This window comes from Oncorhynchus tshawytscha, linkage group LG07, assembly GCF_018296145.1.
Source record: "Oncorhynchus tshawytscha isolate Ot180627B linkage group LG07, Otsh_v2.0, whole genome shotgun sequence".
Lineage (NCBI taxonomy): Eukaryota > Metazoa > Chordata > Actinopteri > Salmoniformes > Salmonidae > Oncorhynchus > Oncorhynchus tshawytscha.
This window is the reverse complement of record NC_056435.1, coordinates 56,022,371-56,048,706: the sequence shown is the minus strand read 5'-3', so window position 1 is coordinate 56,048,706 and position 26,336 is coordinate 56,022,371. Positions and strand designations below refer to the sequence as shown.

General features: G+C 42.5%; 2 protein-coding genes across 4 annotated transcripts; one reads left to right on the top strand and one right to left on the bottom strand.

Moving 5' to 3' along the window:
* Positions 1 to 1,028: 1,028 nt before the first annotated feature.
* On the top strand, positions 1,029 to 20,762 carry LOC112254870 (choline/ethanolaminephosphotransferase 1). 2 transcript variants are annotated; one of them, XM_024427795.2, is made up of 10 exons: positions 1,029 to 1,234; positions 2,299 to 2,575; positions 2,736 to 2,910; positions 9,120 to 9,267; positions 9,360 to 9,501; positions 11,133 to 11,217; positions 11,524 to 11,655; positions 17,665 to 17,823; positions 17,997 to 18,122; positions 18,465 to 20,762. In XM_024427795.2, exons 2-10 carry the CDS (start codon positions 2,382 to 2,384, stop codon positions 18,579 to 18,581), a joined length of 1,278 nt encoding a protein of 425 aa, XP_024283563.1. In that variant the 5' UTR covers positions 1,029 to 1,234; positions 2,299 to 2,381; the 3' UTR covers positions 18,582 to 20,762. The 2 variants fall into 2 exon arrangements, with proteins under 2 accessions (XP_024283563.1, XP_024283564.1); XM_024427796.2 differs by lacking the exon at positions 11,133 to 11,217 and adding an exon at positions 10,090 to 10,174.
* LOC112254869 (synaptonemal complex protein 3-like) lies at positions 20,323 to 26,336 on the bottom strand. 2 transcript variants are annotated; one of them, XM_024427793.2, is made up of 8 exons: positions 25,871 to 26,336; positions 25,693 to 25,771; positions 22,373 to 22,407; positions 22,077 to 22,194; positions 21,902 to 22,001; positions 21,685 to 21,783; positions 21,498 to 21,602; positions 20,323 to 21,259 (listed from the first exon to the last, which is right to left on the bottom strand). In XM_024427793.2, exons 1-8 carry the CDS (start codon positions 25,983 to 25,985, stop codon positions 21,206 to 21,208), a joined length of 705 nt encoding a protein of 234 aa, XP_024283561.2. In that variant the 5' UTR covers positions 25,986 to 26,336; the 3' UTR covers positions 20,323 to 21,205. The 2 variants fall into 2 exon arrangements, with proteins under 2 accessions (XP_024283561.2, XP_042180591.1); XM_042324657.1 differs by having other exon boundaries at positions 25,693 to 25,768.

The window sequence follows — 26,336 nt, the reverse complement described above, 5'->3', positions numbered from 1 at the left end:
TGGGGATGAGGTAGATTGGATGGGCTATTTACAGATGAACTATGTACAGGTGCAGTGATCTGTGAGCTGCTCTGGTGCTTAAAGCTAGTGAGGGAGGTAAGAGTTTCCAGCTTCAGAGATATTTGAAGTTCGTTCCAGTCATTGGCAGCAGAGAACTGGAAGGAGAGGCGGCCAAAGGAAGAATTGGCTTTGGGGGTGACCAGTGAGATATACAGTGGGGCAAAAAAGTATTTAGTCAGCCACCACTTGTGCAAGTTCTCCTCCCACTTAAAAAGATGAGAGAGGCCTGTAATTTTCATCATAGGTACACTTCAACTATGACAGACGAAATGAGAGAAAAAAATCCAGAAAATCACATTGTAGGATTTTTATGAATTTATTTGCAAATTATGGTGGAAAATAAGTATTTGGCCCCAAAACATCACTGCTCTAGAGGAGATCTGCATGGAGGAATGGGCCAAAATACCAGCAACAGTTTGTGAAAACCTTGTGAAGACTTACAGAAAACGTTTGACCTCTGTCATTGCCAACCAAGGGTATATAACAAAGTATTGAGAAACTTTTGTTTTTGACCAAATACTTATTTTCCACCATAATTTGCAAATAAATTCATAAAAAATCCTACAATGTGATTTTTTTTCTAATTTTGTCTCTCATAGTTGAAGTGCACCTATGATGAAAATTACAGGCCTCTCTCATCTTTTTAAGTGGGAGAACTTGCACACTTGGTGGCTGACTCAACACTTTTTTTGCCCCACTGTATGTCTGTGGAACTTGTTCAGTTTATGTCTCAGTTGTTGAATCTAATGTTCATACACATATTTACACATGTTAAGTTTGCTGTTGCGCCTTGATAGGATGCAAGCGAGGGCACTCAGGATGTGTGATGGTGCATTAAAACTACACCGGTTGAAGCTTTACAAGTAGATACTGGGGAAGTGCCCTATCCCTTAAGAAGAGTTAAATAGGTCATGACTGGCCTCACACTCCAGTACAGTAGGTGGCGGTGTATGCACATGTCAGTTGGTTGCGATTCGACAATAAAACTTAAAGAAGAACCCTGAGTGGGACCCGACGTGTTGTTGATCCTACCTGCAATAACGCTCGCTGAGGGCTGTTGCATCTTTACCCCCGCCGTGAACGGGAAGACTACTGCTGCAACCCTACCAAGGAGTCATTCGACGCACTGTGAAGTGCCCCGAACATCGGACACCCTGCCCTCTTTACTAGCCAGGTCAGCATCTCATTGGCAAGCTGATATCTTACTGCTAACTAACTAGCAAGAAAGCTAGCTAGCTAGCTGTCATTTTGGTTCTGGAGGGAGAGAGAGGGGGGGACAAATCAACTGATGGATTTCTAGAGCTCGGTGAAGGAAACATTGGCAGTTATCTACGTTGTCATTTCATCGAGGGATAGGTATCATTAGCTAACTATGTGTCGTTGTCATTTGCAAGTGCTGTTAGCTAGCTAGTTAGTTGTCCAGACTTTCTGTAATTTACAGTGAGACTGTTTAGACAGACAGGTTTCAGAGGCAGTGTCGCAGAACATTTGTATTGCATATGTTTGCTATCCATTCCCATTGATCTCCCCTTTGTCTTTGATATTCATTGATGTCAGTATCGAACTCAGTTACTTTGCAATACTTTTATGATGGTGCTACAAGTGGAAACGAGTTAAACCTGGAATGACCTGGGGGTCTGACTGACTGCATCATTGATACATTTGTTGCTTTGCTATAAACAAGGTCTGCAACATTGGCCAAACATTGGTTTGGTCGGTGGGATCACAAGAAAGGGGTCTGACCAAGTTTAGACACCACTGTTGTAGAGGAATTTCTGTGGTTACTGTATGCAGATTGTGACTCCGATGATACGGAATTCTCGGTGGCTAAGATTTGTTTGGGAAGCCTCATGTTCTGTGGATTGTGAGGGCGGGGCCTGCCGTATCCAGCCCCGTTGTATCTTTAGGGGTGTGACTGAACAGTGTTTTATAACTCAGAACTGGGTGAACATGAGTGTGGGTGTCAATAGATAGAGTCAAGCTAGGCTATGGTTCATTTGTATTCTCTTTCATTATCAACTCTTTTTCTAGCTATCCCACCCACCACATCGTGCCTCACTTTCTCAAGTGAGTGAGAACTTGTATGAGATTAAATTATTTCAGTAAAACAGTTAAAGAAGCAGCTGGTGAGAGACCACTACTAGAGCCAACTGAACTCCAAGTCCCATTTCAGCACCTAGTCTTCATGTGAGCCAACCTTTCATCACATGACCTGTTCTCTCCTCTTCCACCCACCAGTGTGCAGCTCCATTGTGGAGCCCCAGCAAGTGGTGGGGGAGGCTGAGGCAGCCTGAAGTAGAGGGCACTGTGCTAGCAGGGCCATGAGCACCACTGGGTACCAGCAGCAGCAGGGGGGTGTTCGGACACGCCGAGGCCCAGTCAAGGAGAGGGATCCTGGGCAGGGTGTGGGCATGGAGGCGGCCTGCTGGCTGGCCCCTGGAGCCCTGCGCAGGCTGATTGAGCTGCCCACTCCCCCGCTCGACCGCCAACAGCTGAAGAGACTGGAGGAACACAGGTACTATCATTTGTAAAACCTAAGATCAATTATATCCTTATTTAGCTTTGATGTGATGATTACACAATGTGTTTTGTGCTTAGTATTACATCAAGCACTTTGGGATGAAAATGTGTTCAATCTGGTTAATCGTTCTGGGGTCCTGGTTCCCCCTCTACAGGTACAGCAGTGCAGGTCACTCCCTGCTGGAGCCTCTGATGCAGTGCTACTGGGAGTGGCTGGTGGGCCATGTGCCCACCTGGATTGCCCCCAACCTCATCACCATCGTGGGCCTGGCCACCAATGTATTCACCACCCTGGTGCTGGTCTACTACTGCCCCACTGCCACTGAACAGGTAACAATGGCAACAATGTAGCACCTATTTAGGTAGGGTGTAAGTCAGCATTTCCCAAACTCAGTCCTCGGGACCCCAAGGGGTGTACGTTCTACTGTCCTGCCCCACTGAATAGGCTGGTTATACACTGCCTGGCTTCGTGCCATTGGACAGGTATGGTTGGAGGGCTCAAGTAAAGTGCTACCGTATTGTATTTGCCTGTCGGGCACATTGAAATAAAGTTTTCATCACAGACTGTCAGATAATTGAACACTGTGTTGCTCAAATGTTTGACAACACTTTTTTAGGTTGATCTCTAAAGCTACAAACAAACATTCAATACAACATGATCAGGGGTTCATACTTCGTATAGCATTTGCATTGTTTTTTTTACTCAAGCATTCCCCCTCGTCAGTTATTTTGTCTCAAGGTTCTGTGAATGTGTTTTCTGTCAGCAATGGTTTTTATGGTACGTTTGTCTGGCTTTTTGTTTGTTTACCATCTCTGTGCTGTTGAGAGTTTGGCATAGCTCAGGCTTTCTGTTCTGGATGAACATCCCGTGCCCATAGCTCTCAGGTTACAGCTAGTCTGCACCTGATACCCCGACCCCTTCCTCGGCCAACACACCACGGCACTGCAGCGATGAGTGCACACTAAGGACCGGGAATAGAGAGGAGACAGCAAAACATACAAACTGTTAAGCTTAGTCGTTTCCCTCCAGAACTGAAAACCTAGGATAACTTTGTCTTTCCACAAGGGAATTTAATTTGTGATATCAGACTTTTTAATGTACATAAAATTAGATTGCGTTCAAACTGAGGCATACAAAACAGCCTAATGCAATATAATGCGTTTTGTCTGAGGTAAAGGAGTCAATGGAACGCGGACGTTCTATTGACCAGGTTGTCGTGCATAAAACAAATATGATCTAACAAAGTGGATATTCTTCCAATCCGTCATGATTTATGTATTTTAACAGGCCCACAATGTGGTAACTTAACTCTGATGTTGTTTTCACAAAAACCAATGATTGCAAAGTTAAACATACCATGCAACTCTATGCACAAGGACTACTAGTAAACCATTTCCACTGAACATTTTACAAAACGCATTTACTTGAAGAATAGTGCAGATGCAAAGTTTGGTAACAGAATAATGGCACATATCACATTAATTCTGTTACTGTGGAAATGCACATGAGCCAAGTGTATGAGGCTCACAAAGACTTAGTCACTGTAAACAAACTTATACAGGTGGAAGTTTACATACACCTGAGCCAAATACATTTAAACTGTTTTTCACAATTCCTGACATTTAATCAAAGTAAAAACTCTGTCTTAGGTCAGTTAGGATCACCGATTTATTTTAAGAATGTGACATGTCAGAATAATAGTAGAGTGATTTATTTCAGCTTGTATTTCTTTCATCACATTCCCAGTGGGTCAGAAGTTTACATACACTCAATTAGTATTTGGTAGCATTGCCTTTAAATTGTTTAACTTGGGTCAAACGTCTTAGGTAGCCTTCCACAAGCTTCAAAAGTTGGGTGAATTTTGGCCCATTCCTCCAAACAGAGCTGGTGTAACTGAGTCAGGTTTGTAGGCCTCCTTGCTCGCACGCACTTTCAGTTCTGCCCAGAAATGTTCTATAGGATTGAGGTCAGGGCTTTGTGATGGCTACTCTAATACTCTTGACTTTGTTGTCTTTAAACCATTTTGCCACAACTTTGGAAGTATGCTTGGGGTCATTGTCCATTTGGAAGACCCATTTGCGACCAAGCTTTAACTTCCTGAGTTATGTCTTGATGGCTTTGCGTCAATATATCCACATAATTGTCCTGCCTCATGATGCCATCTATTTTGTGAAGTGCACCAGTCCCTCCTGCAGCAAAGCACCCCCACAACATGAAACTGCCACCCCTGTGCTTCACAGTTGGGATGGTGTTCTTCAACTTGCAGACATAATTATGGTCATTATGGCCGAACAGTTCTATTTTTGTTTCATCAGACCAGAAGACATTACTCCAAAAAGTACGATCTTTGTCCCCATGTGCAGTTGCAAACCATAGTCTGGCTTTTTTATGGCGGTTTTGGAGCAGTCGCTTCTTCCTTGCTGAGCGGCCTTTCAGGTTATGTTGATATAGGACTCGTTTTACTGTGGATATACACTGCTCAAAAAAATAAAGGGAATAAATAAAGGGAATAAAATAACACATCCTAGATCTGAATGAATGAAATATTCTTATTAAATACTTTTTTCTTTACATAGTTGAATGTGCTGACAACAAAATCGCATATTATCAATGGAAATCAAATTTATCAACCCATGGAGATCTGGATTTGGAGTCGCACTCAAAATTAAAGTGGAAAACCACACTACAGGCTGATCCAACTTTGATGTAATGTCCTTAAAACAAGTCAAAATGAGGCTCAGTAGTGTGTGTGGCCTCTACGTGCCTGTATGACCTCCCTACATCGCCTGGGCATGCTCCTGATGAGGTGGCGGATGGTCTCCTGAGGGATCTCCTCCCAGACCTGGACTAAAGCATCCGCCAACTCCTGGACAGTCTGTGGTGCAACGTGGCGTTGGTGGATGGAGCGAGACATGATGTGCTCAATTGGATTCAGGTCTGGGGAACGGGCGGGCCAGTCCATAGCATCAATGCCTTCCTCTTGCAGGAACTGCTGACACACTCCAGCCACATGAGGTCTAGCATTGTCTTGCATTAGGAGGAACCCAGGGCCAACCGCACAGCATATGGTCTCATAAGGGGTCTGAGGATCTCATCTCAGTACCTAATGGCAGTCAGGCTACCTCTGGCGAGCACATGGAGGGCTGTGCGGCCCCCCAAAGAAATGCCACCCCACACCATGACTGACCCACTGCCAAACCGCTCATGCTGGAGGATGTTGCAGACAGCAGAACGTTCTCCACGGCGTCTCCAGACTCTGTCACGTGCTCAGTGTGAACCTGCTTTCATCTGTGAAGAGCACAGGGCACCAGTGGCAAATTAGCCAATCTTGGTGTTCTCTGGCAAATGCCAAACGTCCTGCACGGTGTTGGGCTGTAAGCACAACCCCCACCTGTGGACGTCGGGCCCTCATACCACCCTCAAGGAGTCTGTTTCTGACCGTTTGAGCAGACACATGCACATTTGTGGCCTGCTGGAGGTCATTTTGCAGGGCTCTGGCAGTGCTCCTTCTGCTCCTCCTTGCACAAAGGTGGAGGTAGTGGTCCTGCTGCTGGGTTGTTGCCCTCCTACGGCCTCATCTACGTCTCCTGATGTACTGGCCTGTCTCCTGGTAGCGCCTCAATGCTCTGGACACTACGCTGACACACAGCAAACCTTCTTGCCACAGCTCGCATTGATGTGCCATCCTGGATGAGCTGCACTACTTGAGCCACTTGTGTGGGTTGTAGACTCATGCTACCACTAGAGCGAAAGCATCGCCAGCATTCAAAAGTGACCAAAACATCAGCCAGGAAGCATAGGAACTGAGAAGTGGTCTTTGGTTACCACCTGCAGAACCACTCCTTTATTGGGGGTGTCTTGCTAATTGCCTATAATTTCCACCTGTTGTCTATTACATTTGCACAACAGCATGTGAAATTTATTGTCAATCAGTGTTGCTTCCTAAGTGGATAGTTTGAATTCACAGAAGTGTGATTGAGTTGGTGTCACATTGTGTTGTTTAAGTGTTACCTTTATTTTTTGAGCAGTGTAGATACATTTGTACCCGTTTCCTCCAGCATCTTCACAAGGTCCTTTGCTGTTGTTCTGGGATTGATTTGCACTTTTCGCACCAAAGTACTTTAATCTCTAGGAGATAGAATGCGTCTCCTTTCCTGAGCGGTATGACGGCTGCGTGGTCCCATGGTGTTTATACTTGCGTACTGTTTGTACAGATGAACGTGGTACCTTCAGGCATTTGGAAATTGTTCCCAAGGATGATCCAGACTTGTGGAGGTCTACTATTCTTTTTCTGGGGTCTTGGCTGATTTCTTTTGATTTTCCCATGATGTCAAGCAAAAAGGCACTGAGTTTGAAGGTTGGCCTTGAAATACATTCACACTTACACCTCCAATTGACTCAAATGATGTCAATTAGCCTATCAGAAGCTTCTAAAGCCATGACATAATTTTCTGGAATTTTCCAAGCTGTTTAAAGACCCAGTCAACTTGGTGTATGTAAACTTCTGACCCACTCGAATTGTGATACAGTGAATTGTAAGTGAAATAATCTGTCTGTAAACTATTGTTGGAAAAATGACTTGTGTCATGCACAAAGTAGATGTCCTAACCGACTTGCCAAAACTATAGTTTGTTAACAAGAAATTTATGGAGTGGTTGAAAAACAGGTTTTAATGACTCCAATCTGAGTGTATGTAAACTTCCAACTTCAACTGTATAATCTACTTATTTGTTGTAGAAGCCAGTTTAACCATGGGAGAAAACAACATTTATTATCCCTACAATCCCAGCTTTCCCAGCTAGCAGCTGACTGCATATTTGACCATTTGAATTTAATCCACAAATAACCTTGAAAAGTAGACCAAGCATTATCCGCAAGGCAAAACATGTTCTCATTTTAGGAGTCTTTTTAATGCAGATGTTCTTTCATCCTGGCCCTGACACCCACAGGGGGTGCAGGCTACTGTTCCCGACCCAGCAGTATCACACTTGATTGAATGAATCAAGGGCTTGATGATTAGTTGAATCCGGTGTGTTAGTGCTGGGCTGGAACAAAAGCCTGCACACCCTGTGGGTCTCCAGGAGGCAGGTTTGAAGATCACTGCTGTGCCACCTGACTTCCACTGTGCTGCTTAACAGGTCACTGCTTCAACAGTTGGCAACTAAAAGGTGGGTTAGAGTAGTTTTAATTCAGAAAAGTTACAGGATTTGATGACAGGCGTAACTTGTTTCCCCCCTCTGTAAATAGAGCTGTCTCTGAAGTTATCCACCCCCTCCACTGTTTCCTTTTGTAGGACAACGGTTGAAAAATCACTCTGCATGCATATTTGCTCACAATGTGGAGCAACAAAGGAAGGCAAAACAGAGAATGTAATTTACTGGACTCGCTAGACTAGAGAATTGAGTTTATCCCAGAGAACATGCTCGGTAGGGTACTACTTCTGGAGGGAGAATCTCAGTGACTGTGTACCTATGTCACAACACCTCTTATAATGTCCATGTTCATTGTTGTAAGAATGATTCAACGCCTGACATAATAGGTGATCATTCTGTTAACAGGTTAGAGGTGTGATAGTTAAAGAGCTAAAACATTAGTGGCAGCACTGTTTCATAGCCCAGAGAAGTTGGTATTTACTTAACATGCTGTACTAGTCAGTGTCCTGTTTCTGATGACCCAGGTCAGGAGTATTTAAGACGACCTGCCCTGTGTGTGTGTCAGTGTTTTATGAGTATACAGTGCAGCTGATACCTGGTGTTTTCTGGACTGAGTTTGTCACCGTGTCCTGTTTGAACAGAAAGTACACTTGCTCTAGAGCCTCTTAGTTTCACAGCCCTGTCATCTTGCCATTAAATTCATAATCATATGTTCACTGATAACAGAGGCAGTCAGCAGATATTTCCACCCTGCTCTACTTTTCAATATCTCCATGCCAACCCCTTGGTACTGTCCTCTTTCATAACCCCTTACTTCTCTCCTGCTCCCCAAATCCCTGTTTCTGCCTGAGGACCTGAAAGAATAAAAAGCTTAATGTATGAGGCTATGAGCTGCTCTGCAATAACAGGGTGGTTATTTGTATGAATGCCGAGTGGGAAGCCTCTAAATTGTAGGCCAGGACGTGTCATATTCCGGTTGGTTTTGGTCTCTGTGTAAACTGCTGTCAGCTCATCATAGACCCAGTGAAAACGGGACAGGAAATGAAGGCATGACACATTGATGATGCTGTGAAACTCTCCATGCTGGTTAACTAATGAAGGACAAAGCCCTGCTGTGTTCCAAATCTATTTAGAGGGAAACAAACCACACATCAACCTCTTTTACTCAAGTTCCAACATATCTTCTTTGTGTAGTCTACAGCTGCCAGAAGATCAAGTTTTATGTCAGATGATTCTCTATTGATGATAATACCCACCGATTCTCTGAACACAATTTATACATGTTTTGAGAGATTACACTATCATCACCCTCCAAAAAATCCATTGGGAGGAAGGCATTTTTTTATAGTATTCATTAAGTATTCTTTGGTGTCTTTTTTCATCAGGCACCGCTGTGGGCATACCTGCTGTGTGCGGTGGGCCTGTTTGTGTACCAATCACTGGATGCCATTGATGGGAAGCAGGCCAGACGAACTAATAGCAGCTCTCCGCTGGGTGAACTGTTTGACCACGGCTGTGACTCCCTCTCCACAGGTACAGCCGCCCCTCTGTGTGTGTTCCATATAATGTTGTTTGCCTTATTAGGATTTAATTGACTCTGTTTCCATTTCCTCTCTCTCTTTCAGTGTTTGTGGTCCTGGGCACCAGTATAGCAGTGCAGCTGGGCACCAACCCTGACTGGATGTTCTTCTGCTGTTTCGCTGGCATGTTCATGTTCTACTGTGCCCACTGGCAGACATACGTCTCCGGCACCCTGCGCTTCGGCATGTGAGTGTGTATGGGGAGGAGGGAGAAGAGTGGCTTTAGAGAAGTAGAGTGATGCTGGTAGTAGGTGAGGGAGTGGATATGGGGAATTAAGGGAGAGGTAAGTGATAGGATCTACTCTGCAGTTCTAGTGTAGCAAAGAGCGTCAGGGGTTCTCAAAGGCATTCCCAGATTGTGGGTCAGAGTGGTCCCCCGTGGCCTCAGCTGGATAGTTAGGCTACTTACTAGTTTGCTACCTACTAAGCTTTTGTATAATTTCAGTCAGTAGTTTTGAAAGTAGTGTTCATGACCCAAAACGTGTCCTCAAATTGTGTACTATGTCAATTGTTGCGCAACATGAGCTCATGGGCTCTCATGAAGTGATTTTCGAATACATTTGCGTTGTCAGAGTGATTAGAGGGACAATAGAGTGCTGAGTACCAGACAGTTAGCAAGTTTGGTAGGCTACTAATGACCATCAGCAGCATCTGAGCTTGGAGAAGTCTAATCACAGTAACAGCCCCATGTGTGTGTAAGCATCCGTATGATCAAGTATTTATATCCTTTATTCTCAAAGTGGAGTGCATTTTGAAAAATGTTCTCTGTGTGTAGATTTGATATTACAGAGTTACAGATCTGTCTAGCGCTGTTACAGATGCTGACAGCCACTGTAGGCCCCTTCTTGTGGAACGTGACGGTAAATCTCTGACGGACAGCATCTTGGCCTGACAGATATGCAGTGAGCCTCAGCCAATTAGATCCCTGCTTCCCCACACACTGACCTCTAGCCACAAGCTAATGGGAGGGAGGAAATCTTTGCACTTGCCCGGTCTGAAAACAAACCATTTCATGAGTAGAAACGGACTAGATCCATGCTACTGAAAGAATACCAAAACATACACTAAGTGTACAAAACATTATGAACAGCTTCCTAATATTGAGTTGCACCCCCTTCACTTTGCCCTCGGAACAGCCTCAATTCATCAGAGCATGGACTCTGCAAGGTGTCGAATGCGTTCCACAGGGATGCTGGCCCATGTTGACTCCAATGCTTCCCAAAGTTGTATCAAGTTTGCTGGATGTCCTTTGAGTTGTGGACCATTCTTGATACACAAAGGGAAACTGTTGAGTGTGGAAAAAGCCAGCAGTGTTGCAGTTCTTGACACAAACCGGTGCGCCTGGCACCTACTACCATACCCTGTTCAAAGGCACTTCAATCTTTTGTCTTGCCCATTCACCCTCTGAACGATACACACACACACACACACAATCCATGTCTCAATTGTCTCAAGGCTTTAACATCCTTCTTTAACCTGTCTCCTCCCCTTCATCTACACTGATTGGAGTGGATTTAACAAGTGACCTCAATAAGAGATCATAGCTTCCACCTGGATTCACTTGATCAGTCTATTGTATATATATTTTTGAACCTTTATCAGGGAATCATACGATGTCATGGAAAGAGCAGATGTCCTTAATGTTTTGTAAACTCCGTGCATATGTTTGCCATAAGTGCATCATGATTGACATCTGACTGGAAGAGCTGTGGTTAGTGTTTGGGTGAAGACGCACTAGTGCAAGCTTGTGCCGCTGTGCATATGGACAGAGTTGATGACTGTTCTGACTAACCTCTCCTCTCTGCCTGCTCCTCTCAGCATTGATGTGACTGAGGTGCAAATCTTCATTATAATCATGTATTTGCTGGCTGCCGTGGGAGGATCCGCTTTTTGGCAGTCACTGGTAATTCTGAATGACTCAACTTTCCACTGATTGCCTTTTGGTAACTGAAATGAATGGCATGACTAACTGAATGATGAAGCCGTAACAATGGTAATAAAATGGTCGCGCTGCCCGCATCGGTATGTTCTAATTCTGTGTACAGTGTAATTCCTTACTATATTAAATGCAATTTCACTCAGTAATGAAAGTGTTTTTTTGAATGAAATAAACCATCTTACTAACGATGCTTAGAGTTGTGAAATGTACTGAACACTGATGGTGTTGACTGGCTGTAATAAATGGTATCTTGCTCCCTCACCTCCACAGATCCCAGTCATAAACATCCAGATGAAAATAGTTCCAGCCATCTGCACTTTCTTAGGGGCTATCTTTTCCTGTACTAATTACTTCCGGGTTATATTTACCGGAGGTGTGGGCAAAAATGGATCAACAATAGCAGTAAGTCTACAATTGACCTGTAACTTAGTCCCTGACCTTCATAAAGAACTGAATAGGCTTAAGCAAAATGGTAGTCCCCACCTTTCCCTTTGACGATCTCTGTGTTTTCTTTTGATGTATTGCTCACATCAATCCAGTCCTTTTAACATGATTTTTGTTTTCCCAAGATGGCGTAGCAGTGCAGACGTGGTTTGTCGTCCTCTCGTTTACTTTTTGTATTTTTCGTCTTTTTTTTGTATATTTCCATTTTGTTTTCAATCTCTTTTCCATTTTTAAATTAAATATACCTTCGGGTAACCCGCCTCACCCAATGTGACACCTATCTGCAATTTTTTTTTAGACCTTATAGCCAGAACCTCCATCAGAAGCTAGCCAGCTAATTAGCTACTAGCTATTTAGTCATTGTTGGCCAAAAGGCCTTTACCTTCTGCACAGACACCAGATGTTTTTTTTTAGCTTGAATAATACTTGCCAGCCTGCCAGTATCAGACTGTTTTCTCCACTACAATGCCGGATTCCTGCCGTAAACCCTGGACCATTACTCCTGATCATCACAGCTAGCTAGCTGCCACCGAGTGACCCAGCCCCGAAGCTAGCCCTGTGCCAGGCCCACCTCCCGGCCTACTCTGTGATCACTCGGCTACTCAGCCGATGCCTCCCGGACTCTACCCCAACATTGCTAGAATCCACTACTCTACTGGATCCTTGCCGTAAGCTCTGGACCTTTGCAATGGATCATCGCTGCTACCAAGTGGCTATAGTGGCTAACGCCCCTGCCCCGAAGCTAACACCAGTTAGCCGCGAGCCAGGCGCATCTCCCGGCTAGCAAACAAAATTACTGCAACTACAATACCTCTTTCGCCATCTGGTCCGGACCCTTTGTCGACACGGCGCCGCGCCGTACCACCACGACTGGTCCGCCGACGTATCTCCATCCTCTGTGCCCTCAACCGGACTTTGCCAGGCGTCAGAGCTGACGCTTCTACTTACCCCGGCCTGCTAACTTTAAACGCTGTGTCTGATGCGTGCCCGCGTAGTAACCACTACCCCACGGCTTCCCTGTTCCATCTATTGCTGTTCACTAGACCCTATGATCACTTGGCTACATAGCTGATGCTTGCTGGACTGTTCATTAATCACGGTACTCCATTTAGTTTATTTTTTGTTTATCTGTTGGCCCCAGCCTCGAACTCAGGCCCTCTGTGTAGTTAACCGACCCTCTCTGCCCATTCATCGCCATTTTACCTGTTGTTGTTGTCTTAGCTGATTAGCTGTTGTTGTCTTACCCATTGTTGTCTTAGCTAGCTCTCCCAATCAACACCTGTGATTGCTTTATGCCTCGCTTTATGTCTCTCTCAAATGTCAATATGCCTTGTACACTGTTGTTTAGGATAGTTATCATTGTTTCAGTTTAATGTGGAGCCCCTAGTCCTACTCAACATGCCTCAGATACCTCCTTTGTCCCACCTCCCACACATGCGGTGACCTCACCGAGCATAACTAGCCTGTCCAGAGATGCAATCTCTCTCATCACTCGGTGCCTGGGTTTAGCTCCACTGTATCCGCACCCCACCATACCCCATACCATATCTTAAATAAGTATGCCCCTTTGAAAAAATGTAGAACTAAGAACAGATATAGCCCTTGCTTCACTCCAGACCTGACTGCCCCCGACCAGCACAAAAACATCCTGTGGCGGACTGCACTAGCATCGAATAGTCCCCGCGATATGCAACTTTTCAGGGAAGTCAAGTACCAATACGCAGTCACAGGAAAACAAAGGCTAGCTTTTTCAAACACAAATGTGCATCCTGTAGCTCTAACTCCAAAAAGTTTTGGGACACTGTAAAGTCCATGGAGAATAAGAGCAGCACCTCCCAGCTGACCACTGCACTGAGGTTAGGTAACACTGTCACCGCCAATAAATCCACGATAATTGAGAATTTCAATAAGCATTTCTCTAGGCTGGCCATGCTTTCCTCCTGGCTACCCCAACCCCGGCCAAAAGCTCCGCACCCCCCGCAGCTACTTGTCCAAGCCTCCCCAGCTTGTCCTTCACTCAAATCCAGATAGCAGATGTTCTGAAAGAGATGCAAAACCTGGACCCGTACAAATCAGCTGGGATAGACAATCTGGACCCTCTCTTTCTAAAATGATCCACCACCATTGTTGCAACCCCTATTACCAGTCTGTTCAACCTCTCTTTCGTATTGTCCGAGATCCCTAAAGATTGGAAAGCTGCTGCGGTCATCCCCATCTTCAAAGGGGATGACGCTCTAGACCCAAACTGTTACAGACCTATATCCATCCTGCCCTGCCTTTCTAAAGTCTTCGAAAGCCAAGTTAACAAACAGATCACTGACCATTTCGAATCCCACCGTACTTTCTCAGCTGTGCAATCTGGTTTTCGAGCTGGTCACAGGTGCACCTCAGCCACTCAAGGTACTAAACGATATCATAACTGCCATCCATAAAAGACAGTACTGTGCAGCTGTCTTCATCCACCTGGCCAAGGCTTTTGACTCTGTCAATCACCGTATTCTTATCGGCAGACTCAACAGCCTTGGTTTCTCAAATGACTGTCGCCTGGTTCACCAACTACTTCTCAGACGAAGTTCAGTGTGTCAAATCGGAGGGCCTGTTGTCCGGACCTCTGGCAGTCTCTATGGGAGTACCACAGGGTTCAATTCTCTGGCCGACTCTTTTCTCTGTCTATATCAACGATGTTGCTCTTGCTCCGGGTGATTCCACCTCTACGCAGACACCATTCTGTATACATCTGGCCCTTCTTTGGACACTGTGCAAACAAACCTCCAAACGAGTTTCAATGCCATACAACACTCTGTGTCCTCCAACTGCTTTTAAACGCTAGTAAAACCAAATGCATGCTTTTCAACCGTTCACTGCTCGCACTCGCCCGCCCGACTAGCATCAATACTCTGGACGGTTCTGACTTAGAATATGTGGAAAACTACAAATACCTAGGTGTCTGGCTAGACTGTAAACTCTCCTTCCAGGCTCATATTAAATATCTCCAATCCAAAATTAAATCTAGAATCGGCTTCCTATTTCGCAAACAAAGCCTCCTTCACTCACGCCGCCAAACATACCCTCGTCACACTGACTATCCTACCGATCGGCGATGTAATTGACAAAATAGCTTCTAATACTCAGCAAACTGGATGCAGTCTATCACAATGCCATCTGTTTTGTCACCAAAGCCCCTTATACCACCAACCACTGCAACCTGTATGCTCTAGTTGGCTGGCCCTCGCTACTTATTCATCGCCAGACCCACTGGCTCCAGGTCATCTATAAGTCTATGTTAGGTAAAGCTCCGCCTTATCTCAGCTCACTGGTCACGACAACACCCACCCGTAGCATGCGCTCCAGCAGGTATATCTCACTGGTCATCCCCAAAGCCAACACCCCCTTTGACCGCCTTTCCTTCCAGTTCTCTGCTGCCAATGACTGGAACGAATTTCAAAAATTACTGAAGCTGGAGACTTATATTTCCCTCACTAACTTTAAACATCAGCTAACCGATCTCTGCAGCTGTACATAGCCCATCTGTAAATAGCCCACCCAATCTACCTACCTCATCCCCATATTGTTTTTATTTACTTTTCTACTCTTTTGCACACCAGTATTTCTACTTGCACATCACCATCTGCTCATCTATCACTCCAGTGTTAATTTGCTAAATTGTAATTACTTCACTACTATGGCCTATTTATTGCCTTACCACCTCACGCCATTTGCACACAGTTTCTTTTTTTTTTCCTATTGTGTTATTGACTGTACGCTTGTTTATTCCATGTGTAACTCGGTTGTTTGTGTCGCACTGATTTGCTTTATCTTGGTCAAGTCGCAGTTGTAAATGAGAACTTGTTCTCAACTAGCTTACCTGGTTAAATAAAGGTGTAATAAAAAATACATTTAAAAAACATCTACAAAAATGCCTAGGGTGAATTCTCCCAAATACAGTTGAAGTCAGAAGTTTACATACACCTTAGCCAAATACATTTAAACTCAGTTTTTCACTATTTCTGACATTTAATCCTAGTAAAATTCCCTGTCTTAGGTCAGTTAGATTCACCACTTTATTTTAAGAATGTGAAATGTCAGAATAATAGTATAGCAAATGATTTATTTCAGCTTGTATTTCTTTCATCACATTCCCAGTGGGTCAGAAGTTTACATAGACTCAATTAGTATTTGGTAGCATTACCTTTTAAATTGTTTTAACTTAGGTAAAACATTTTGGGTAGCCTTCCACAAGCTTCCCACAATAAGTTGGGTGAATTTTGGCACATTCCTCCAAACAGAGCTGGTGTAACTGAGTCAGGTTTGTCGGCCTCCTTGCTCACTCACTCTTTTTCAGTTCTGCCCACAAATTTTCTATAGGATTGAGGTCAGGGCTTTGATGGCCACTCCAACACCTTGACTTTGTTGTCCTTAAACCATTTTGCCACAACTTTGGAAGTATACTTGGGGTCATTGTCCATTTGGAAGACCCATTTGCAATCAAGCTTTAACTTCCTGACTGATGTCTTGAGATGTTTAAATATATCCACATGATTGTCCTGCCTCATGAAGCCATCTATTTTGTGAAGTGCACCAGTCCCTCAACATGATGCTGCCCACCCCCGTGCTACATGGTTGGGATGGTGTTCTTCGGCTTGCAAGCGTCCCCCTTTTTCTTCCAAATATAACGATGGTCATTATGGCCAAATAGTTCTATTTTTATTTCATCAGACCAGAGGACATTACTCCAAAAAGTACGATCTTTGTCCCTATGTGCAGTTGCAAACCGTGGTCTGGCTTTTTTATGGCGGTTTTGGAGCAGTGGCTTCTTCCTTGCTGAGCGAGGCGGCCTTTCAGGTTATGTCGATATAGAACTTGTTTTATTGTGGATATAGATACTTTTGTACCCGTTTCCTCAAGCATCTTCACAAGGTCCTTTGCTGTTGTTCTGGGATTGATTTGCACTTTTCGCACCAAAGTACTTTCATCTCTAGGAGAAAGAACGTGTCTCCTTCCTGAGCGGTATGATGGCTGTGTTGTCCCATGGTGTTTATACTTGCGTACTATTGTTTGTACAGATGAACGTGGTACCTTCAGGCGTTTAGAAATTGCTCTCAAGGATGAACCAGACTTGTGGAGGTCTACTATATATTTTTTCTGAGGTCTTGGTGGATTTCTTTTGATTTTCCCATGATGTCAAGCAAATAGGCACTGAGCTTGAAGCTAGGCCTTGAAATACATCCACAGGTACACCTCCAATTGACTCAAATGATGTCAATTAGCTTTTCAGAAGCTTCTAAAGCCATGACATAATTTTCTGGAATTTTCTAAGCTTTTTAAAGGCACAGTCAACTTAGTTTATGTAAACTTCTGACCCACTGGAATTGTGATGTGAAATAATATTTTTTTAACAATTGTTGGAAAAACTACTTGTCATGCACAAAGTAGATGTCCTAACTGACTTGCCATAACTAGTTTGTTAACAAGAAATGTATGGAGTGGTTGGAAAAAACAAGTTAATGACCCCAACCTAAGTGTATGTAAATCTCCGACTTCAACTGTAAATGTTTACCAACTTTGACACAATGTAGTTTACAATTAATATGAAAGAAATGACAATGTACTTTTTAGATGACGATGCTGGCTTGATGACTGCTTGTTTGTCAGTTTCATCCATTTGCCTGAGCTGTCTATTAGCTTCAGAGGAAATTAAGGATGTGTATTAAGACTGTTGGACCTGATCCCAGCTCCGTTCAGTTGGCCGAGCGATATGAGTGTTTGTCACTTGACAATATTTATTTTAGGCAGGGCCACCCATGTTTTCCTTCGGGGGAATTACTGTGTATTATGACTTAACACCTAGATGTGTCCACCAGCATTCCTTACTGTGTGTTTTCTTTCACCAAGCTGCACTCACATATCATCTAGGCCTATTAATAATGTCCACTGATTTGGACTCTTCTTTCTCTCTCTCCTCTCCAGGGAACCAGTGTCTTATCTCCCGTGTTACATATAGGCTCAGTAATAATACTGGCCATGATGATCTATAAGAAGTCCGCTATCCAGCTCTTTGAGAAGCACCCCTGTGTTTATATCCTGGCCTTTGGTTTTGTGTCAGCCAAGATCACCAACAAATTAGTTGTAAGTGTGGTGTGCTGCTTATTGGTGGAATTAAATTCCCGCCCACCCTGAACATTGTACTGTTGATGTAAATGTACTTGATGCAAGAACGTTTATGATGTAAATGAATATCATCCATGTAAATGTGCTTGCTGATTAAACCATGACTCTTGCCTGTGTCTTGTTTGTTTCAGGTAGCACATATGACAAAGAGTGAGATGCATCTACATGATATAGCATTCCTGGGGCCAGGCCTGCTGTTCCTGGACCAGTATTTCAACAGTTTTATTGATGAATACCTGGTGCTGTGGATTGCAGTGGTGAGTACACACACACTTCCATGGTATAGAGGTCCATAGTACCTGAGCAAGGCCAGGGTGGTCATTCCACAACAAAGTAAGAGGACATGCAATCTACAGCATGTGTTCACATGAGAACATTTTCTTTGAAATTAACCATCAGTCATTTCACATGCAACACTGATTTGCTGTACCTTTTTCAGAGGCACATGTTTTCAGTCTAATGCCACATTTATTTGTAACTAATAGCACAACCCTATGATACTTCGGCATCATCCATCCATCTACTCACAGGGTCCATTATCTACAGTTATGTCTATCATGTTTTCTGACTTAATTTTCTCTTCCGCTTTCCGTCTGCAGATCCTGTCTTTCGTTGACTTGGTGCGTTACTGTGTCAGTGTTTGCAACCAGATCGCCTCCCATCTTCACATCTTTGTCTTCAGAATCAAGCCATTGACCCCCTCCACCCTTCAGTGAGGACACAGAACTATTACACTTTCTCCCCCCCACCTCTCTCCCTCTCTTCATGTTAGATTGCTAGTCGTCACTCTTTCTTTACCCTTTTTACATGTGTTGGGGTGGATCTATTACCGGTAGAGGTTCAGAGTGAATGAGGGGATAGATGAAACATGAGGTGTTGTTATTTTCCATCACTGCTTTGTGCAATTTGTGTTGATTTCATCTTGTTACAGTAGTCAGATTCCTAGACAAAAATAATGATTTGTCCCTTTTTTCTGCAGTGAATGGTCACATATAGGAAATGTACTGAGTGGTCTCCTCTGTGCCAGAGAGGGTAAATTAGTGCAAGAATGCAATGGGTTTGAATAGGTGCTACCTTATTCATTTAATAATTCTGTTATTGTACTTTAAAACAAAAATTTCTGTTGATGGTGTGTGTTTGTTCTCTACAAGAAAATGTAGAGCATAGGAAGTGATTTACACAGGATGTCTGTCTGCTTTCAGTTTTGTTTTGTAATATTTGCATAACCTTTTCAGTTTCATAAATATATAACTATTAGTGTTGATAGTTGTGCTGTTCTATTATTTCAAAATGTCTCACCTGGCACATCTATCAATCTTGCAGAAGTGGTATTATTAACCCTGCAATAATTATGATTGCATTTAAATTCGGATTTCTGTAAAACATTACATATGTAAACATGTTATTTTAGGGTGCCCCTGATCAATGGCTTACAACAAATGATTGTAAAGTATTCAAATAGTATTGCACCTTTTAAAAAGATGGGTGTCTCCAGCCTCGTTTCCCTCAAATGGCTCAAGCATTTGTCTCTAAAGCCACAAACATTACACAACACTTATAGCACCACATGCAGGATTGCTAATGGTTGTCTTGGGAATACTATTCTGTATATCCTGTCTAATATTGCTTTTAAAAAAGGAAAATAGTTTAATGATTAACAAATCATTAAAAAAAATACTTGCAGCAGTTTTCTTGCTTTAGATTTTTGTACCCGTTTGAAATTTTCTTGGCCTGTTGCATTTCTGCCCTCAGATACTGAAATATTGCAATTTGCTCAGAATGCTCAACGAAAATGCCAAGTGTTGATGCACCCTTAATTAATGAAGAAAAGTAATGATGCGATTTTTCTCCCCCAAAAGTAGTCATTCTTATCATTTGAAGCTAAATATGTTGTCTGCGTTGTTTTTCTGCTAGCGTTTGTTCAATGGTGTGCCTGATACCACAGCTAAATGACAATTAGTAACTTTAGTCCTATAGCCTGTTTCTAAATGTTTTTTTAGTCTACTTGTAAAAAAAAAAAAATTGTATTTAAGTAGGAAAGTCAGTTAAGAACAAATTCTTATTTACAATGACAGCCTAGGAACAGTGGGTTAACTGCCTTGTTCAGGGGCAGAACGACAGATTTTTACCTTGTCAGCCTGGGAAACTAGCAACATTTCGGTTACTGGCCCAACGCTCTAACTAGGCTACCTGCCGCCTCAACACAATGTGTTGAAAGGTGATTTTGACTGATAATGTAGGGCTATCCAAAGCTTGTTTATCTACAATCTAAGGACATGTTTTCTGAGTCTACTTTTTAAAAATTATTTTATGAATTTCCTTTAAAATGACCTAACACAATAACAACTTTCTTTATGTAGCACGATCTGCACTGTGCCAGGTCCACATACAGCAATTAAGTGTTTTGGGAGATTTCGTGTGAAACAAAAAGGATTATCTGACTGTGCCCTAATTATATTTGTCTGTACCATGTTTTTGCATCTACATACCTGGCAGTCTGCTTATAATTCAGTCATCAGAATCAATAGAAACTGACTTTTATTTCTGTGTAATGTTGTTGGTATGTAAGTTACTGAGCTCATACGTTTGTGTAGTTGCTGATGTCAGATCAGTGCTCTCATTGTACTAGTCATTCTCAGATAAGTAAAAGGATGCCTTAAACAGTTTGTTTAATTTTCTGTTGTTTGATAGTCAAGCCTCTTAACATGCCCCTAATTTGTTTCCTTTGTGTGTTTGTACTGTGTTTTCACTCGTTACTGTTTTTATTTTGGCCGGACTGTCAAGCTCAGGTATATTAGTTTTCAGACAAGTATGTTCATAGGTTGTGACAAAAGAACAACAAGATCACTCTACAATCTCTCCCTCACTAACGCAAATAAAAATGTAATATTCACACATGTAAGTTGCTACCTAGTGTCATTTGTGATAAATGTTTATATACTTACAATAACAGATGGTCTTAATTCCTGACAACATTTTAGCAACTAAAGTTACATTTAATTTCTCCATCCCTGTCTTAATCAGGGTTTAATTAAGTAGATTTAACATAGAATGAAGCAGTTGATAACAGAAATGCAATGCTACATGTACACACCATACTTTCATAAATGTAAGATGTCAAAACTCCCATCTCCCTGGAACCATTACTGGTATTTGCAGATTAAAGAATCAAGGTTGATATTGTTCCTGAGATGTTTAACAATTCTCTGGCCATTGTAAAGGTCTATCTGGAACACAGTCATAAACTAAAGCAGTACAGAAAACCCAGCTCAGTGAAATGTACACACAAAAAGCCTTTGGATGGAGTTGATTCTTCTTGGCTCCCTTCAATCTAAATAATTTACATCAGCATCGTCTGCAGAGACTTGCGCACTGTAGCCATCTCTTGCTGTTGCTGTTAATAAAAATCAAAAGTATTGTTTGTTGAAATCTGACCTAAATGATTTATGATGAATAGTGTCATTTTCTAAATACTATGCTCATGGTCCACGCTCATGGTGCTCATGCTCATAATACACTCATTTTCAAAACTGCACATCAATTTGTATCATTCTCAAAGTTTCAGCTAAGCTACGGGTGACATAAGGCATGTAAACAATGTGTTTAGTAAGTTGATCTGTCATGTTACTTACTGTGTCCATGAGGATCTTTTTCTGAAACAGTGCCATTTCCTGGCGCAGCTCGCCCTGTACAGCACCCTGCTGGCTGATATGGGTCTTCTCCATTGTATCAAGGCTCTACCAGCACGGCGAAACAAGGTGGTGTGAGAACCAGCTGGGACATATATTTAAAATCAAAGTCTACTATGTGAGAATATACCTGGATGTACTGCTCTAGCAGCTGCTTGAGAGTCTTCAGTCTCTGGCTTTGGGAGGCCCTCATGTGCTGAAACATTTTCTGCTGGTGCTGGAACATGCTCTATGGCCAGGAACACACACACCTACACTTAGATGCCTTAGTTACGCCAGTGTAACTCTGTATTAGGTAGAGAATAGAAATAAGTTGAAGATTTTTCAGAGGCCTGACAGAGCAATACCAGTAGTTTCTCCTCGTTATCCTTGGACTTCTGCACATCTGTGTCCCACTGGTTGAAGACTGCATTGAACTGGGTGCAGTAGTCTTCTGTCACTTTACTCCTGCAGAATTGATATCATATAAATCAGGTTACACACACACACACTTGCACCCTCCTTTCACTCTAGTCTAATCACCTGTCTCTTTGTTGGACCCTCCATAACTGCTCAATCTTCTGATGGCTGGTCTTCACAGAGGACTTGGTGAACGTTTCCAGGCGTTTGCGTTTTGCCAGGAAAGCTTTGTTGATGTCCGCTAGCAGTAAGAAGAAAAAGAGGCTCATAGATGCAAAGCAAAATTCAGTGATGAGAAACAATCCCTATACCAATCAGTGTGCAAGGCCAGAGTATGGAATATAAGGACAGAGAGATTAGAGAAGATTCTAGTAAAGAAGAGTCATGAAAATCAGATTATCCTTTGGAAAACCCAATACCTCCAAATCTGTCCAACATGGTCATCATATCCCCTCTGTGGATGAAGACATAATATATTAATTGAATGACAACAATGTGAACCATAACTTAACTCACACAGGATAATACTGTATGTTCTACACCTCAGTCAAATTAATGTAATTTTGTCATTGGTGGAAAAAGTACCCAACTGTCACACTTAAGTAAAAGTAAATATACATTACCTTCATAGAAATGGACTCAGGTAAAAGTGAAAGTCACCCAGTAAAATACTACTTGAGTAAAGGTATTTGGTTTTCAGTATACTTAAGTATCAAAAGTAAATGTAATTGCAAAAATATACTTAAGTATCAAAAGTAAAAGTATAAATCATAAAAAAATCCTTATTAAGGGATGGATCAACATTTACTGGGAGGGAGGGGCAATCCAAAATTGGGGAGGGTTGTCAAACTTTTTTTGTAATTTGAGGAGAGTTGTTTTTTTTCTTCCTATAAACAATGACTTGATGTAATTTTGATATTACCGTAATAAAGTTTAGAAACGTTTGTGGAGGTTTGGTATGGTGTGTCTATTATTAAGCTTTAGCTACTGCAGGCCTATGATATGAAGGCAGTGCACCCCGGCGCTCCAACTGACTCTGACATTTGAACTTGAGGTGAGGAAGAATGTTTCAGGCCTACCAGTTACTCCTATCATCTAACAATATAATTATCTTTATACAAAATATTCTGATCGAACATTAACAAATTACCCTCCTTCTGTACGTCTATATCTGTATAGCAGACGAAGTAGCCATCTGACATAAAGAAATGTATGTCGGTCTCGTACATTGCCACCGGCATATCTATCTCTCTGGGGTTAGGTCTAAGCGTCACTTCCTTTATATATATATATATATAGTATTCAGACCCCTAGACTTTTTCCACATTTTGTTACGATGCAGCTTTATTCTAAAATTGATTAAATATTTATTTTCCCTCATCAATCTACACACAATAACCCATAATGACAAAGTGAAAACAGGTTTTTAGAAATTTTGGCAAATGTATTACCAATAAAAACAGAGCTCAGGTGCATCCTGCTTCCATTGGACATCCTTGAGATGTTTCCACAACTTAATTGGAGTCCACCTGTGCTAAATTCAATTGATTGGACATGATTTGGAAAGGAACACACCTGTCTATATAAGGTTCCACAGTTGACAGTGCATGTCAAAGCAAAAACCTAGCCATGAGGTCAAAGGAATTGTCCGTACAGCTCCGAGACAGGATTGTGTCGAGGCACAGATCTGAGGAAGTGTACCAAAACATTTCTGAACCATTGAAGGTCCCCAAGAACACAGTGGCCTCCATCATTCTTAAATGGAAGAAGTTTGGACCAACCAAGACTCTTCTTAGAGCTGGCCGCCCGGCCAAACTGAGCAATCGGGGGAGAAGGGCCGTGGTCTGCGAGGTCACCACGATTCTGATGGTCACTCTGACAGAGATCCAGAGTTCCTCTGTGGAGTTGGGAGAAACTTCCAGAAGGATAACCATCTCTGCAGCACTCCACCAATCAGGCCTTTATGGTAGAGTGGCCAGATGGAAGCCACTCCTCAGTAAAAGGCACATGTAAAAGACAGCCTGCTTGGAGTTTGCCAAAAGGCACCTAAAGGACTCTCAGACCATGAGAAACAAGAATGTCTGGTCTGATGAAACCAAAATTGAACTCTTTGGCCTGAATGCCAAGTGTCACATCTGGAGGAGCTCTGGCACCATCTCTACGGTGAAACATGGTGGTGGCTGCATCATGCTGTGAGGATGTTTTTCAGCGGCAGGTACTGGGAGACTAGTCGGGATCGAGGGAAAGATGAATGAAGCAAAGTAAGGAGAGAGCCTTGATGAAAACCTGCTCCAGAGTGCTCAGGACCTTAGACTGGGGCGAATGACCCTAAGCACACAGCCAAGACCATGCAGGAGTGGCTTCGGGACAAGTCTCTGAATGTCTTTGAGTGGCCCAGTTAGATCCCGGACTTGAACACGATCAAACATCTCTGGAGAGATCTGTAATGTCTGTATCTATGTAATTGTAAATGTTTTTACGTAAAAAACAGGGACCACAATCTAAATAAGTCCCTAAATTTATTGTGCAATATCGGTCACTTAAAAAAATCTTTGGGTATATATATATATATGCATTTTTTTAAACTGACAAATACAATCAATCAATCCAAACTGTGTGGCAGCCATAGTCTATTTATTGTAGTGTTGAAAACACAAACCATGAAATTGAAGAGCCAGAAGTTGGTATGCTTGTTTATTGGTTGTGTGGTGCATTGGCACAGAAACCTGTTGGTGGCAAATTGGTTGCATATATTTTTTATAATTATGAATGTCATCAGAATGTTGAACATCAGAGTTCCCCCTAAATCAAAGCACATTCTATTGGTCACATACACGTGTTTAGCAGATATTATTGCGGGTGCAGCGAAATACTTGTAATTCCCAAGAGCTAGAATCAAGGCAGCCCTCTCTGTCGGCACCATTTTTAACGTAGGTGCACACAGGGTAAGCTCTAGCTGATCCTTGTCTGCAGCCAGTTCTGATTGTAGTGTAATGAAACAAGCAGGGAGAGTGAGCTTGTCTGTGGTGGTTGGTGAACCCTCAACCTTCTGGCCCGAAGCCCCAACATCAACTGTGCCACAAAAATCTCCTGAAGTGGCAAAGTCAAAATTCACATTTATAACCACAGCATCACTACAGTCATTGTTTGTTTGTGCTCGTAAACATTATTTTGAGTTAATTCTGAGGGGGAAGGTTGTTCAATTTATATTACAGTGCAAGGGGAGGGTCATGTGAAAATAGTTTGAACTTTAGGGAGGGGGCGCATTTTTTTTAATGACACCTTGAGTTGAACCAGCCCCTTCCCCCGAGTCAATTTCGGTCTATCCCTAAGCAAACAACATGGAACAATTTTCGTTTTTTAAATGTATTTATTGACAGCCAGGTGCACACTCCAACACTCAGACATAATTTGCAAACGAAGCATTTGTGTTTAGTGAGTCCACCTGATCAGATGAAGTAGGGATGACCAGGGATGCTCTCTTGATAAGTGTGTAAATTGGACCATTTTCCTGTCCTGCTAAGCATCCAAAATGTAACGAGTACTTTTGGGTGTCAGGGAAAATGGATGAAGTAAAAAGTACATTATTATATTTTGGAATGTAATGAAGTAAAAGTTGTCAAAAATATAAATAGTAAAGTAAAGTACAGACACCCAAAAAACTACTTAAGTAGTACTTTGAAGTATTTTTACTTAAGTACTTTACACCACTGCACTTTGTGACAAATGCTTGGCCTACCCTTTGGTGATGTCAATGTCAATGTCATCATCTGCCTCTGAGAGACGTTTCCTTCCTCTCAATGTCTCAGCCTCAACTACTGTAACAAAAAAGAAAGTAGACTATTAGATAGTATGTCATGAAGAAGAAAAAAAACATGATTTATAAGCTACCAACTTTCAGGAATAACGTTAACTACCTTGAAGGTTTTCTTTGTTGAAACTCCCATTGAAGTCCTCCATATGGGGTTTGCCTGAGGTGGTTTTAGTGCCTTTTGCTTTGCCTTTCAGAGCACATCCCTTGTGAGTTGCCATCTTTTGTTGGTTGACAATAAAGAAGATAAATGTGCTACAGAACTGGTTCAACTGACAGCTTTAGCCTATCGCTACCGTTATGCTAACCTCGAACCTAGCTAGCTAGCTACGTTAACTAGCTTGTGTGAAAGCAACCTGACCTATTTTGGCCGAAACAAAACAGGCTATCAAAGTAAAAATCCTTGTTTTGCTAAAGACTTTTGTTTTAAACTTGTTGAAATATATGGAAATATAAAAGCGAGCTACCTTCACTGCCCAACCATTTCTTTGGTTAAAAGTAATTTACTAGGTTCGAGAGCTTGCGCTGAAGTGAACATAAAAATCTGCTCGTGAGAAACGTTGACGCGCCAA